Source organism: Piliocolobus tephrosceles, chromosome 9, assembly GCF_002776525.5.
Source record: "Piliocolobus tephrosceles isolate RC106 chromosome 9, ASM277652v3, whole genome shotgun sequence".
Lineage (NCBI taxonomy): Eukaryota > Metazoa > Chordata > Mammalia > Primates > Cercopithecidae > Piliocolobus > Piliocolobus tephrosceles.
Genome location: NC_045442.1, coordinates 85246502 through 85263599, shown reverse-complemented (window position 1 = coordinate 85263599; position 17098 = coordinate 85246502). Strand labels below are relative to the sequence as shown.

At 42.2% G+C, this 17098-nt stretch overlaps 2 protein-coding genes across 4 annotated transcripts in view; one reads left to right on the top strand and one right to left on the bottom strand.

Annotated features, from left to right (window-relative positions):
- Positions 1 to 17098, bottom strand: part of WDFY4 (WDFY family member 4) — a 312143-nt gene that overhangs the window by 54240 nt on the left and 240805 nt on the right. The gene's annotated exons all lie outside the window — the stretch shown is intronic.
- LRRC18 (leucine rich repeat containing 18) lies at positions 13452 to 14432 on the top strand. Its single transcript, XM_031936203.1, has one exon. It carries the CDS (start codon positions 13528 to 13530, stop codon positions 14293 to 14295), a length of 768 nt encoding a protein of 255 aa, XP_031792063.1. The 5' UTR covers positions 13452 to 13527; the 3' UTR covers positions 14296 to 14432.

Here is a 17098-nt window from a genome sequence, read left to right as displayed (position 1 = left end):
GCAGCACATGTGCAGAGCCACGCTGGTGCTAAGGATAGAGAAGTAAATAATACTAGGAGCAGACAAAGCTATAAATGCATAATATCCCAGTAAGACACTTAGAGCTGGGTTGATCAAATTAACCAGATAATTGCCAAATGAAGTGAACCTGAGAAATTTTTATACAGACACTCCATTTGCTACTTTATAGGCATGGGGATGGAAGTTTTGATGTAATGGGAAGAACATACCCCACAAAAGTGCTGGAATAAGGTGGCTGTGTGAGCCTGGACAAACTCCTCACACAACTTCCCTCCCCACACCACCCAGAATAGGAGGGATATTCCTACCACAAAGGAGAGTGGTACGGATGACTGAAATGGCAAAGGAGAGGTCACTTTATGAAGACACAGGCATGATGTACCTCTGAGCGTGGTTCTGAGGATGTTTAGGGGCAGCGGGGGGGGGGGGGGGGGGGGGGGGGCATCATTTGACCAGCACATAGAGACAGCCGCTGTTTGGCAACAGCAGAAGTACCTTATGACAGGTTAGACTTTCAAGTGAGCTCACATGGTAAAAATCAAACTTCTGGTGGTCCGCATACAGCCACCCCAATACAGGGGCACTACAGCAGCCTGCAGCCCTCTGGTGAGCACCAGGGAATGCAGTTGACTGATGCAGCCACCCCAATACAGGGGCACTACAGCCACCCCGATACAGGGGCACTACAGCAGCCTGCAGCCCTCTGGTGAGCACCAGGGAATGCAGTTGACTGATACAGCCACCCCGATACAGGGGCACTACAGCAGCCTGGTGCCTCTCTGGTGAGCACCAGGGAATGTAGTTGACTGATGTCCCTGGGCGATGCTACACGAAAACCCTGTGTCCTTGCACTCTTGACTCACACTCCATGTGGCAAGGCGTTCACATTGCATTGTGCCTGCAGGGACTGGAGGAACGGAGAAACAACCAGGTCCTGCCTCCATTGCCACCCACCTGGGGACACATGCCTATGAAGTGAACTGGCTCGTGGCATTATGTGTGCCCCATAAACTGTTTCTCTTTCTCTCTTTCATTGTCAATTGCTAAGCTCTTACAGTTAAATGACTCCATTAATGCTATTAAAATACCAGTAACATTCATACTATTTGTACATATTTAGATACACACCCACATATATATGGTACATCTGTGAAAATGAATATCCTGCATATTGGCCCCTGGACAGTGAAGTGAGCAGGCAATGGGTCACGCTGAAGCGATTTCTTCAAGGACCTTATTTGCCTGTGGTCAGTTCCTCCAAAAGGCCAGTGGAACATCTGCATTACTGAACCTCTGCAGGGATTTTGGCTAAGGCTGCCTCTCTGTCTCCTCACTCTGTTGAGTTGGCTGGCTGCTTCAGCCAGAGTGCACACCGTTCTTCATTTAGCAGACCCCCAAGGGGTGACACATTGCAGTTCCCAGGCCAATCCATGCCAAATTAGAATGGATTTGAGCAAGTGTCTCATCACCCAGAGTTCTAGGGACTCTGACATTCCTTGGTTCCAATGTCAGAGATTCCAGCAAAACAGGAACACCCTTCCTGAGGCCTGGGGCCATGGGGGGCCAGTGGCCTTCCTTAATCTCCTGTGCAGAAGTGGGTGTGGCTTTCAGCCTGAGAGTCGTAGGATTCCAGGGTGGCTTCCTCTCCTTGGAGGCAGTGGGGGCCAGCAATGTACCCCCAGGATGACGCATTTGCCACTGCTGGAGCACAGGCAACAGAGGGAGGAGAAAGAGAGGTGGCACTATGTATAGAAAGATTGTACACCAGCTTGCGTATCAGACACATCAAGATTTGACTTTGACTGTACTCTTTGCTGCCTGTGTGACCTTGGGGAAGTCACTTAACTTCTCGGATCTCAATTCTCTTATTGTAAAAATAAGGTTGATATTTTGCATAGTTGACCTGGAGATTAAACATACATGAAAGGCCCAGCAGCATGTTTGAGGCAATTACTTTGATACCATGAGTGAATGATAGAGAGGGGCTCTTGACATTGGCAGTACTTCCAAAATTGATGTCAGAAGTCCCCCCAAACCATGGAGTCCCTGTAAGATTCCAGCCCCTGCTTCTGCATCTCTCCTGCCATCATCCCTCCATCAGCTCTGCCCAGAGTGTGGTGGAGCTATTGCTGTGAGCTGCACTGTCATCTCTGTACCTCTAATCTGTCCCTTTCTAGCAATCTGTCCTTCTGCCCACAGGGAAGCAGGGCTCACATTGGGGCAGTTACTGGAAAAAACAAAAACACTTTATGTTTATACTCCCAAGGAAGCTATATTCCTAAATCCAGGTAACACTGCAGAGCAAGTAGCACAGTATACAGTTTCTGGTCCAGAATGATCTTTGGACAAGGGGTAATTCTCCAAGCTATGCCCGAGTCAAAAGTTCGTGCTGATTTCAGAAGCCTGTCCAGAGGTTCCCAACACACCCATTACAGACACAGGACTCAGAATGACAGTGCAGGTCTCCACCTCCCATGGATTTCATCTGTGAAGATACAGCTCCACCTCTCTTTAGAGGGAGCATGACCATTCTGGGAAGGGGCAGAGGACACAGAGAGCGATCTGAAGCCACTCGGGAGGTCACAGTTACGTGAGCTGGCCTGTTACATGCCCAGTAAATATAAGGGTCGGGAGAGAGGACAAATGCAGTTACTTTTGAATGAGTGAGTTGTTGAGGGAAGTTTGTATCATTTTCTCTTAAGGGATGACCCACAAGCGAAAGATATTTCTCATCCACATGACATGAAACTTCCTATAAAGCTAGTCCCAAATACTGGCTGTGAAACGTCAGTGTCTTTGGGGGTTTCAGTTCCATGTGTCTATCCTGTATCTCAATGGGTCAGTTGAAAGAATGAAATTATTATTGTGAGATTGTGTTAGCAAGCTATTTAGGGATGTCAGATATATAGAAACAAAGTCAGTCTTGCTTAAAATTGTAGTCAAAGATACTTGAGTGTGAAGCACCAGACAAATTCTAGTATCATAATGACAAGGGTCTTACAACTGGAAATGCTTGCAAATATTTGGATGACATTAATATATTGGTTGCCATTACTTTTTTAATTTAGATATCCATGGGGTGTCCCACCATGCTGTTTGATTCACAATGACTAGAGAGAAAAAATTAATTAGAAATTAAAGTCAAACCAACTGGTCCACTTTTTCCAAAGTATAAAAACCAATTGTACAAGAACAAAAAGACACAGTACCTTTAGAAACCTCTTATATTTGAGCTGCTAAGCTGTTCATGTGGAATTAAATCTATTATCCATCAAACCACACATAAATACATCCATTCATCTGTCTATTCACCCATCTATCTGCTTATCCACTTACATCTTTCTCTCTATAACTATCAGCTTCCCTTGTGTGGGTTGATCCCACTCTGACATTTCAAGAATTCTATGAAATGATAATAGGCCATCTAGCCAGTTTGAAACAGATGATCAAAAGATCATCTGTTTCTCCCTACTTTTGCCAACTCTTACCCTGGGCAGGAAGTGGCTCCACAGAGCTGGATAAGACAAGGTCCATCCCTGGTCTCTGGGGGCTCTGAGATGGGGCTTCTGGCACTGGGTCTGCTTCTAGTGGTACTGGGCAGCTTAGGGGGTCAGGATGGATCCCGAGCCACACAACACACTCTGCCTTCTATAACTGAGAGCAAGGGTCCCTGCCAGGGTCGGGTGTCCCCAGGGAGAAGCACAGAGAGGGTGGAAGTTCACCATGCCCCATCTGGCCCCAGGGCTGCCTAGGGACCCAGACTCCCTGGGGAGGTGAAGTACATTATCCCAGTCAGCCCTCACTTTACCTTGAGGTGATTAATGGGCAGGCTTGGAGCCAAAGGGCCCTTTGGAGAGAGGCTCCTTAATGGAAGAGTTCTCGGTAGCCAGCTCTGCGCTGCTCATCACCATTCATCAGAGCTGGGAGGGCTTCTTCTCACAGTGTGGGTGGGCTGTGGGCAGCAGGCACAGCTGGGCCCAACTGGCTGGATCTCCTGTCTGCTGGAAACACCCCTTCCTGTCCAGGATTCTTTCTAACCCATGCTCAGTGTGTTTGGACTCTCTGAGCTGAATTTTATCTTACATAGTAGAAGAAAACCAAAAGGCAGACCAGGTTTTCAGTGTTTAGGGGATTCTGGTGGCCAGAATCAGTGAGGATCTAGATTTGAACTATTTCAACTTGAGGACCGGGCCTGTTTACTGTTTATCTGTGTTGCTCAGAGGCTTGATAAATGGTAGGCACTCAATATGCTCATACAGTGAGTGAACAAATGAATGAATGCTTGAGTAAGCACATGGACTTAGCTTAAATCAGTCCCAAAGGACTAATAATGACCACAGAGAAATGAAAATTTACTGATTGTTTAGGCCCATGGGATAGGGTCGCCAAATAAAATACAGAACTATGCGATTATTGGGATATATATGTGTGTGTATATATATATATATATACACACACACACTAAAACTATTTGTTATTTATCTGAAGCTCAAATTTTACTGGGGATTCTGCAATTTTATTTGCTAAATCTGGCAAATCTACCATGAGGAGAAGCCATTGACAAATATCAGATGAGTGCATAGACTTCCCTGATCTCAATTCATCTCTTTTTAATGAAGATTTCAACTCAAGCACAGCAGACAGTTTTTCTGACATGCCAGCTTGTGAACAGCTGTTCCCTGTGGAACACATCCCCCTGGTGCATATACCAGGGAGACATACACATTGGACCCAGTGGTGCCCAGATGGTACCTATTTGGATGCCTTTTCAGGGGCAGAACTGGGTTGTGTGGGGGCGTAACAAAATCACAGACTCCTGACATGGGATGAGCCAGCAGGCACAATGAGAGGAACAGAAGTAGAATATGGAGTCTCAACCATTTTGTAAAGTTTTTTCAAAAACAATTTTTAAAAAATGTGTCTACGGTAAAATTGCCTCTTTGGGCACAGTTCTCTAAGCTTTAACAGATGTACAGATTCATGTAACCACCATCACTGTGGGGGTGCAGGCAGTGACACCAACCCAGAAAACTTGCTTGTGCCTTTCCCTTCTAGTCAAGCCTTTCCCCAACCCCTAATCCCTGCCACCACGGATTTATTCTGCACCTAAAGTTATGGCTTTTTCAGAAGGTCACATAAATGGAATCATTCCATTCATGTAGACTTTTGAGACTTTTTTTATTAGGCAAAATGCTTTACGGTTCATCCAAGTGATTGCATGGATCAGTAGACTTTGTGTTTAGTGGTATTCCAGTACCACAGTCCTCACTTACCTGCAGGTTATATGTTCTAAGACCCCCATTGAATACCTGAAACCGCTATAGTATACTATGTTTTTCCTATAGGAAAACTATGATAAAGTTTAATTTATGAGTTAGGCACCATAAGAGATGAACAATGATAATTCATCATAAAATAGAACAATTTCAACAAGATACTGTTCCCAACTTCACAGATAGAAGATTCATTCTTGCTGTAGATGTTAGCAACCTCAGCATATGATTTGTTTTTTTCCCCAAGTCAAGAACTTTCACCTTTTCTCTTAAAGGAAGCACTTTAAGGCTTCTCTCTCTTTGGCATATCTGAGCTACCAGCATCACCACTCACTACTAGGACACCTACTGAGTGATGAACGGGCAGCTAGCATTTACAGAGTGAATCCACTGGAAAAAGAGATGATTCAAGTCTGGGTGGGATGTAGCAGGATAGCCTGAGATTTCCTCATACTACTCAGAACAGTGAGCAATTCAAAATGTATGAATTTCTTATTTCTGGGGTTTTCCATTTAATATTTCCAATCTGGGGAACTAAAAATGTGGAAATGGAAACAGCACATAAGGGGGACTACTGTACAGTATTAGGAATCCACCCATTGAAGGACATTTATTATTTTTCTGTTCGGGGCAATTATGAATAGAGCATCTACAAACACATGTGAACAGGTTTCAGTGTGAACATGGACTTTTACTTTTCTAGGGTAAATACTTATTCGGGGAAATGCCAGATGATATAATAACTATATGGTTAATTTTGTAAGAAATTTCCAAAGTGTTTTCCAAGAGGCTGTACCATTTTGCATTCCCATCAGCAAGGAATTAGAACTCTAGTTGTAGTATCTCCTTGCCAAAACTTTGCACTATCGATTTTTGTGTTTGTACATTTCTATATTGAAATGTATCTTTAAATCTGGACATTTAAAAAAAATTGTATTGCTTGCTTTCTTACTGTTAAGTTGAAAAGATCTTTATAGATTTTGGATACCAGATATCTATGATATATATGATTTGCACTGTTTTCTTCTAGTCTGTAGCTTGTCTTTTCATGCTCAACATTTTTTTTCACAGAGCTCTTAATTTTGTTCAACTTGTTAATACCATCTTTTGTAAATTGTGCTTTTGCATTTACTCAAAGTCATGAAGATTTTCTCCTTCATTTTCTTTTCAAAGTTTTATAGTTTTACATTTTACATTCAAATCTATGATCCATTTTGAGTTAATGTGAGTTAATTAGGCCAAGGTTTAATATTTTGCATATAAATAATCAATTTCAACACCACTTGTTGAAGAGTTCGTTGTTTCTCCATGGAACATCCTTTGACCTTTTGTCAAAAATCAATTGACCATTTGTCCATGTTTGTGTTTCTGGACTCTATTTTTTGTTCCATTGACCTATCTACCTGTTCTATCACCAATAATACCACATGCTGTAACTATATGGTAAATTTTAAAATTGGGATGCATAATCCTCCAACTCTATTATTCTTTTTCAAAATTATTTTCCATTTCTAGTTTCTTTTCCTTTCATATAAATTTTAAAATCTATTCATCCATATATGTAAATAATCCTGCTGTAATTTTGATTAGACCAATTTGGGGAGAGTTGACATTAAGTCATCCAATTCATGAGCATGGTATGTTTCTCCATTTATTTAGATCTTCTTTGCTTCCTTACATCAGCATTTTATAATTTTCATTATAAAAATCATGCAAATTTTGGTTACTTATGTGAAATATAGAAGTATTTTATTGTTTGGAGCTTTATAATTTTTCACAATTCAGTTTCCAATCATTAATAGCTTGTATATGGAAATGCAATGGGAGTTTTGTGTGCTAACCTTGTATCCTATGACCTTGCTAAACTCACTTATTAGTTCCAAGACTGTTTTTTAAATTCTGTGGGATTCTCTATGTGGACAATCATGACATCTGTGCATAGGAACAGTTTTATTTCATTCTTTTCTGTCTGTATGCCTTTATTTTTTGCATTCTTGCACTGGTTAGAATTTCCAAAGTAATATTGAACAGACATAGTGAGAGTGTGCTGTCTTGTCTTATTCCCAAACATCAGACGAGAACCTTCAGTCCTTCACCAAGTATGATATTAGCTTTAGCCTTTTTGTGGATGTCCTTTAGCCAGATAAGGAAGGGCCTTTTTGTTATCAGTTTGCTGAGAGTTTTTAATCACTAGCAGATGTTAAATTTGTCAAATGGTTTTTCTGCATCAATTGATAAGATCTTTTTTTTCTTTTTAGTCTGTTAATATGGTATGTTACATTAACTGACTCCCATGTATTGAGTAATTTTGGGTTGTCATTTATATCCTTTTTACATGTTACTGAATTCAATTTGCTAATACTATGTTGAGGATTTTTGTAACTATGTTCATGAAGAATATTGATCTGAAAATCTCTTTCTTATATTGTTTTTGTGTGATTTTAGCATCACGGTAATGCTGACATCAGAAAATAAGTTGAGAATTGCTCTCTACTCTATTTTTTTTTGAAAGAGACCATATCAAATTGCTAGTATGTCTTCGTAATTGATTGAATGTTTGTGCCCCCCGAAAATCTGTGTTGAAACTGTAATCTCCAGTGTGATGGTATCAGAAAGTGAGGCACTTAGATCATGAGGAAATTAGATCATGAGGGTGGAGACTTCATAAATGGATTTATGCCCTTACCAAAAGGGGCCCCAGATAATTGTTTTGCTCTCTTTCTACCATGTGAGGACACAGCAAGAAAACATCTGTGAACCAGGTAACATGCTCTCACCAGATGGCAAATCTGTCAATGACTTGACTTGGACTTCCCAGCCTCTGGAACAGTGAGATATAAATTTATGTTGCTTACAAGCCAAATAGTCTATGGTACTTTGTTTTAGTATCTTGAGTGGACCAAGACAGTCTTCTTTACATGTTTGACAGAATTTAACGATAAGACCACTGGGCTTCGGGTTCTCTTTTTTGAAAGGTTTTCAACCATGAATTCCATTTCTTCAATAAATGGAGGTCTATTTGGGTTTTCATTCCTTCACAAATATTTAGTAATTTTTAGTTGATCTTATCTAAGTTCCTCTTTTTTTTTTTTTTTTTTTTTTAGAGTTGTTTGTACTGTTCTCTTACTATCCCTTTAATGCCTGTAGGATTTAGTAAATCCTCCCTTTAACTCCTGATATTTGTAATTTGGCTTCTCTTTCTTTTTTTTTTTTTAAATTGTCAGTCTGGCTATTTGTTTCATTAATCTTTTCAAAGAACCGGCTTATACTTTTTTGTACAATTTCAACTCTTTAAATTTGTTAAAGCTTTTTTCATGACCCAAAATATAGTCTGTATTGGTGGATATTCCATATGTATTTGAAAAGAGTTTGTATTCTGCATTTGCTGGGTAGAGTGCTTTATATAGGCTTTATATATTCAGATTCAGTTGGTCGGTGGTAATAGTGAGTTATTCTATACTAGCAGTTCTCATATCCAGGCAATTTTGCTCCTCAGTGGACATTTGGCAATGTCAAGAGACATTATTGATTGTTACAACTAGTGGGCAGCTATTGGCAACCAGTGGGTAGAATCTTCCGGCCTTACTCTGCTAAACATCCTACAATGCACAAGACAGGTCTTCCCCCAAGCCCCGTAGCCATCCCACCCGTGCTGACAACAAATAATTATCTGGTCTAAAATGTCAATAGAGCCAAGGTTGAGAAACCCTTTTCCTTGTTGATTTTCTCTCTACCTGTTCTATTGACTGCTGAGGGACAAGTATCGATGTCTCCAATTCTAATGGTAAATTTATCCATTCTCCCTTTCAATTTTATGTCTTTGCTTCATTTACATTGAAGCTCTGCTATTAGGTACATACACATTTAGGATTTTTTTTGTCTTATTGGTTAAATGCTCATTTTATTAATAAGTAATGGTCTTACTTCAGGTAAATTTTCTTATTCTGAAATATGCTTTATCTGACATTAATGAAGTCACTACATCCTTCCTTTAGTGTTTGCATGGTATGTCTTTTTACATTCTTTTAGTTCAACTCACTGTTGCTTATTTAAAGTATATTTTCTCTATAGACAACATACAATTGGGTCTTTCTATTTTGTATCTATACTGATAATTGTGTCTTTTAATTGGTGCGTGTAGGTCACTTTCATTTAATGTAAGTATTGCTTTGTTTGGATTTCAGTCTATCATTTTAATAGTTGTTTTCTGTTTGCCCCTCTGTTCCCTTTTCCTGCCTTCTTTTGTATTATTTGAATTTTTAAACTCAGTTTTATTCTCATTTATATATTTAGTTTTTTACTATTTACTATATCTTTTTATATATTGCCTTAGTGATTGCTCTGAGGATTAAAATACACATACTTAACTTTACAGCCTACTTAGAATTAATCTTTCACCACTTCAAAAGCAGTGTAAAACCCTTTTCACCATATAGGTCTCGCTAACTTCCCCATTATGTAGTAGTTGTCTTATGTATGACATCTACATACTTTGACAACTCCATCACGCAGTGTTACTTTTCTTTCAGTCACATACATATTTTAGGGGTATTTAGAAGAGAAAAATACTCCACATTTACTCAGATATTTAGCATTTTCATTGCACTTCCTTTATCCTCAAAGTTCTGAGTTCCTCTCTAGTACAGTTTCCCTTTCACCTGAAGAACTTCCTTGGGCATTTCTTTTACAGCAGTTTAGTTAGTGGCAAAAACTTTTATTTTTCACTCATCTGATAATATCTTTATTTTGCCTTCCTTTATAAAGCATACTGTCACAGTCTGGGTTGACAGTTCTTTTCTTTCAGCACTTTAAAAAAGATGTTTCCAGCACCTCTGGCCCCTGTGGTTTCTGATGAGAAACCTGCAGTCATTCCTACTGCTGTTCCCCTGTGGGTGATGTGTCATTGTTCTCTGGCAACGTTCATGTTTTTTCTTTAATTTGGAGCAGGTTGATTATGTGTCTGAGTGTGAATTTCTTATCTTGTTTGGAGTTTGCTGAGCTTCCTTCCTGTGTTTGTAATTTTTATGTTTTTCATCACTGTTGGAAGTTTTCAGCCATTTTTCCTTCAAATGTTTTTCTGCACCACAACTGTTTTTCCACTCTTTCTGAGATACAAGTGTAAGTATAGGTATCAGAAGAGATAGAGATAGAGGCATGTGTCACTTCCTGATGTGAATACCTTCTGAGAAATGCATCCTTGGGTGATTTCATCATTGTGTGAACATCAAAGGGTGCAAACCTAGATGGTATAGCCTACTATAGACCTAGGTAGACTACATGGTCTAGTCTATTGCTTCCAGGCTACAAACCTGTATAGCATGTTACTATACTAAACACTATAGGCAATTGTAACACAAGGGTAAGTATTTATGTATCTAAACCTGGAAGAGGTAAAGTAAAATTATAGTATCATAATCTTATGGGACAATTGTCATATATGCAATCTGTCATTGACCAAAACATCATTACGCAGCACATGGCTATACACAGACACACACACACACACATTTTTAAAGCAGGACTTTTTACTTTTGAAAAGCACCTAGGTCTATAATAGGCTATTCCCTTTAGGTTTGTGTAAGTATACTCTTTGATCCCTCAATGAAGAAATCACCTCTGCCTTTAAACAGAGGCAGCTCAGGGCAAGTCCAGAGTTGCTATACAACTTTTGGAATCACTTTTCCTGAATTTCTTCCCCGTTGCAATCTCTCTGAACTCTGTGGCTCTCAGGAGCATCTCTTCTCCCCCCACTTCTTGGTCTTCTGGCTGGATTTTGTTTTCTAAATCTGTTGCACACTTCTTGCAACTGTTTCTGCCTCTAGGGCCAAGTGGCAGTAGGGTAGAGAAAACAAAGCAGGCTCCCCAGCTCTGAGGACCACAGTTTGGTCAAAGACAATGCTTCTCTTCTTCCAGCTTCTAGTTGCCTGCCTGGATGACTCCAGGGACACAGGGTGGCCTGGGATGAGACAGGAGAGAAGCAAGCAAGCAAACAAACAAAAAACAGACCACAAAACAGATTTCCCTTACTGTCTCTGACCCTTAAAAATCCATTTCCTGCTCCTTGGACCAGAAAGAGAGGTTTTTGTTGGAAATCAGAAATCTTTCTGTCCTTATCTGGTGCAAAGTTTTGTGTTCTGGGCTGCCCTTGAGTCCAAAACAAGAGAAATGGTTGAGGGGAGAAAAGGGAGTTCAGGAAACTTGCGGCCAGATTGGTCTTTACTTTGAGTTGCGGATTTCTTCTCCAATCTGCCTGATATCACTTATCTCAGAGTCCCCAGAGCGTGTCTCTGTGCATTGTGCCCAAGGCTTTACTTGCTTTCAGGAGTCTGTGACCAAGTGAGCATACCCAATCTTAACTGGACTTGGATTCCACCTTGTTTTGTAAGCTGCTTTATCCCATCTGGTTTCTCAGAGCTGAATGATATAGACAGTTCCATATTGGTGAACATGGTGCTGGCTCTGGAAACCAGCCAATTATGCCTGAAAATAGGGAGTCCACCATTTTTAGAGACTAGGGTGAGCTTACAAGGCCTGTGTAAATGAACATCAATGCTGCCAAGAGCTAAGAACTGTCATTGGTTTACTGTGGAGACCACTATCTATTCCAGGGGGCTGTGATCCATCAGGCTTTTCATAGGGTAGGACCCTCTGACCCTTCAGCTGTGAGTGGTGACAGTGGGATTTACAGTAGGCGTGAGACAGGCTTGCACACATTTCCCTTTGACACTGGGTGACGAAAACATATAACTATATCCCCACACAGCGTGATTGCTCAATATTCATGTGCTATATCAACTTGGTTTCTAATAAAAGGTATAGGTGATGAAGTACATAGACTGTAGAGCACCTCTCCCTGCCCATCTCTGCAGGGAACAGAGGCAATGCAAGTTTGTGTCTCCCTAGGGCATACTTCTGCCTGGTTTGGAAATCTTGGTCCCCCCCCCAAAAAAAGAAAAAAAAATCAGCCAGCAGGAGGCACTGAGTTGTTAAAAAAGAAAAGGGGGTCCCAGAACTAAACAGAACAAGAGTTGCATCCTCTTTCTGGCTGCAGACCTTCCTCACTTCTGAGCCTTGGTCTCGCTACAATAGGGGTAATGCTGTGGATCTTGCTGAGGATTAGAAACAATATGTGTAGCGATTTTTAATAACTAACATTAATCAAGCTATTACTATGCACCAGGCACTGTTATAAGTGCTTTATAGTAGATAATTTACCCCCCCCCCTCAGACCTCTGTAAGGGCGTCTGTTTTCACAAATAAGAAAACAAAAGCACAGAGAATTTAAGAAGATTGTGAGTAGAGTAGAGTTGGACTTCTAAGTCAAGCATGCAGAAGACAGAATCCCCATCACATCATATTGACATTCTGCTTCCCCGCACTGCGGCAGTCACGGCCATTTATCAAGTTTCTGTGCAGAGGAGTTGAAGTCCAGTGTGAAGGATGTGAGAGGAGGAGAGAAGGGGCAGGAGATGGAAAAGGCAGCATTCTCCATGAGCTTTGCCAGCACCCTTCATCCCCCTGTGTGCTCATGACGGGGAGCTGTGGTGCTGCTGGGCCCAGCAATAGCACACTCTGATACTCCTGGGCTGAGCAACAGGCTTTTCCACATGGCTACTGTTGCACTGTAGCCAAGGCCTCACTAGTTCCTCTGGGTCCATGAGCTGAAGAGGGATGGGAGCAGTCGGTCTTAGTACCCACTTTATTCTCTAAGATCCAGGCTTATGTTGGCTTGAAAACTCAGTCCCTCCCCAAGAACCTGTATGATAACTTAAGGAAATCCTAGCTTTAAGCAGGGGTCTAGGAAGGGACAGATATCTAAGGACACACACACACACATGGCCCTGGGTGGGGGGGTACGTGACAGTCTGGGACAGAGGAGAGGATTTATAAGTTAGGGCATGGCACAGCTAGAGGGACATTTAGTGTCCTTCAGGCTGACCCTACACCTCCTATTTTAACATCTAAGGAAATCAAAGTCTGAAGAAGGCACACAATTTGCTGACAATCTATTGCTAGGCTGGGTCCACTTTGCCCTGACTTCTCTTCGCAATCCTCTTTCTTGCTTTTTAAACCACTGGAGAGCAAAGCATCATGACGTGGGGGAGCCCAGTGCCCTCTGGCATCTCCTAACCAGATGTTTTCTTATCTTTCAGCAGTTTTTCATGATTTTTCCTCACACTGGTCACTATCCAATCAGAACAACAAACTTCTAACACTCCCTTACTAAAAGAACATGGCTAAGGGCGAGAAAGGCCCCAAGGGCAAGAAGATCACCCTCAAGGTGGCCAAGAATTGCATCAAAATCACTTTTGATGGGAAAAAGCGCCTTGACTTGAGCAAGATGGGAATTACCACCTTCCCTAAGTGTATTCTGCGCCTCAATGACGTGGACGAGCTGGACCTTAGCCGGAATCTGATCAGAAAGATCCCTGACTCCATCTCCAAGTTCCAGAACCTCCGGTGGCTGGACCTGCACAGCAACTACATAGACAAGCTGCCTGAGTCCATTGGCCAGATGACCAGCCTGCTCTACCTCAACGTCAGCAACAACCGGCTGACCAGCAACGGGCTGCCCGTGGAGCTGAAGCAACTAAAGAACATCCGCACTGTGAACCTAGGCTTGAACCACCTGGACAGTGTGCCCACCACGCTGGGGGCCCTGAAGGAGCTCCATGAGGTAGGGCTCCATGACAACCTACTGAACAACATCCCCGTGAGCATCTCTAAGCTCCCCAAGCTGAAAAAGCTCAACATAAAGCGGAACCCCTTTCCAAAGCCAGACGAGTCGGAAACGTTCATAGACTCCATCAGGAGGCTGGAGAACTTGTATTTGGTGGAGGAGAAGGATCTGTGTGCAGCTTGCCTGAGAAAATGCCAAAACGCCCGGGACAAGCTGAATAGAATCAAGAACATGGCCATGACGACACCAAGAAAGACCATCTTTCCCAATCTGATCTCACCCAATTCCATGGCCAAGGACTCCTGGGAAGACTGGAGGTGACTTGGACCCTGACCCTGAGGCAGAAGGGAAAGAGAGAGGGAGGGAAGAAGGCAGTGGGCTGCATCCACAGGAAACCAAGGGCTCTCCTGTGGCTGCAGCAGCTCTTTCAGCAAAGCCCATAAAACTCCTTTCTTTACTTCCTCAGCGTGTGATTGTGTTGACTGAAGGGCTTTTGGTTCCCTGCCATTCCACACATTTCTCCCTCCTCTGCACACACACTCACAAGTACAGGCACAGTGAGTCAGGAAGGGGCTGTCCATGTCCTTCCTACTCTTACCCCCAGATGTCTCTTGTTTACCACTGTGGCCTAGGCAGCTAATGCCACCACACACTCACTATCGCTGGTATTTCAGAACCCACTGCCAGCTCCCAAATGTGAAGTTTATTCAGTGGAAATGTTTTGGGTCTGGGCTTCAAAGGCAAGGAATCTCAGAGCATGAGTTTGTAAGAAAGTAGATGAGCACTTTGTATTGGGTAGGGGACAGAGGTGGGCCACAGAAATGGGCAGGTTTTATTATTAAGGCATCAATACGCATATAGCTTCCTGGGCCCAAAGCAATGTTTTCTCTCTGAACTGAGCTTGCACAACTTGCTCTAGGAGCTTTCTTGGCTAAATCTGCAGACCTCTGACTGGCTGTGAATGAATGAAGTTGCACTACCATCCTATTACATTCAGTGTTCTTCCAGACCCTCCTGGGAGGAAGGAAAGAATGGTGGCAAGTATGGATTGTGCATTCAATAAATCAACACCTTACTTGGCACTGTGCTAGGTGCAGGGGCCACGTCCCTTTGGGGAAAGCTTGGCTTGCCTGGTGCAAGTTGGTGGAGAGAGTAACTGAAATGAGACAGGGCAGAGCACCATTGTCTGAGGCATTCAGGAGATCCCGGTCGTGGATGTGCAGGGCTGGCCTGGCAGAGAGAAAAGCCAAAGATTCTGAGGTTGGACAGATCTAGGTCCATGGCAACTCTGCTTCTGACTTGGCATCCCCTTGGGCACCTAACATAGCTTTGGTTCCCTCACTTGTGAAGTGGAAATAATGCTATACCTAACTCCAAGGGTTCTGTGCCTCTAAAACAGGCAGCACATGGAGAGCATACTCAGCAGAAGCCAGTTCTCTTTTAGAACCATAACTTGGTTCATTGCAAAGCTGAAATACTACTTTGAACAGTGGTGCCAGTTGTGCTATATCTTTTGTTAGAAAATGACAGCAACCAAGTCAATCCTCACAATAGCTGAGAACCTTCTCTGGCCTCACTGTGTACCACACTCTCACACCTTCATGTGCATAAAAGAAATGAATCAAGAATGATACCTTGAGGGAGGCTTTTCTCCCCCAGGACTTTTCCTATGTTGGTGGCAAGTTTGCTGACTGGATGATGAGAAGCACCAAGAGGCATCCATCAGTGAAGTGATATTAACTTCTTTCCTCCTCACATTGTCAACCACAGCACACGGCACACTTCATTTCTTCACACCCTGCTGCTTACTTCCTCTCGTAATGCTTAACTACGACAACCCTATCATGTTTCTAAAACCTTGGGAGAGCTAGATTCAAAATTTTCATTTTAGTTTTTCCCTTTATTAAATGTTTTTCATTGTAGAAGTAACAGAACCACAACATACTACTAAATATAGTAGCTTAAAGCATGCATCATTCTACAGTATAAGTCAGCTGCAATGCTGGCAGAGTTCCTTACTAGTTATTTTTCTGTATATATTTTTATACATAGTTAAAATTATAGCATTCCTGTCATTTCTGTCCTGCTTTGAAACCCATGCTGTTACCTGGTATTAATAACCACACTTTAAAACGTCTGCAAGATAGTTATTCTTATAGATATACATAACTATAAGTTACTGTTGTACCTTTAAGTTATTTTCAGGTTTCACTAATGGGAATAGTCTTGTGATGAGAGCCTATATAACGAAAACATTTTAAAATATTTTTAATTATTTCCTTGGCATAGCCTCATTATTGGAAATATTGTGTTAAAGGGTGTGTTTTAACAATAATGTTGATACATGCCATCAAGTAGCTCATAAAAGGTTTATACACATTTATATGCCTACCAGTAATGTAGTAGAGATCCCATTTCACAGCATCCTTGCCAGCACTGAGCACTGTCCTTCACATTTGTCTCTTCACCTAATGTCCGAAATGACTCATGAGAACCCCTTCTGAAGCTGAGGGGAGCAACCATGTCTGAGACATGTGTGATGAGACACCATGCTGTAGGTATAGGAGCCACCGCTAGCCTGCCAGGTCTTGGACATGTCCACAAGGGAGCCATTCTGCTATTTCAGTCACTTCATCTCTGACCCAAAAGGTATAGAGTCCATGCAGAGATATATGATCGAGACAGAGTGCTGGATAGCTACATGAAGACTTTTCATTTCAGTTTTTCCCCCTTCAGACACTTTTTTTTTAGAATTAATTTTCCCTCCTTAGGTATTCAAAAGGTTCAGCAAAGGAGAGAAGTTAAGAGAAACATCAGGTTACAGATCCCACCTGTGCCTTAGGGTTTGCCCGTCCACATCCTCCCTTCCCCACTGCAGCACTCTCCTTGCCATGCTTGGTCCTCAACACCCTTACTTGCTGCCAACTGCTTGGCTGGCCTGACACTCACTCCAGCCTTGCTCTGGGGCTTTATCATGCTTTCCCTCTTATCACACATCTCAGGAAGGAGTTTCAAGTGCATTTAACTTTACCAGGATTGAGACATACCCAGGCGGTGGGCTGGGTTTGCCTCAGTGTGTTCAAGTCAGACACCTCTTTAGCCAAGAAATGCTGATAGCAGGACG

Bases quoted from the DNA above. Each gene is read 5' to 3' on its own strand.
- LRRC18 (XM_031936203.1), top strand. From the start codon at position 13,528: ATGGCTAAGGGCGAGAAAGGCCCCAAGGGCAAGAAGATCACCCTCAAG.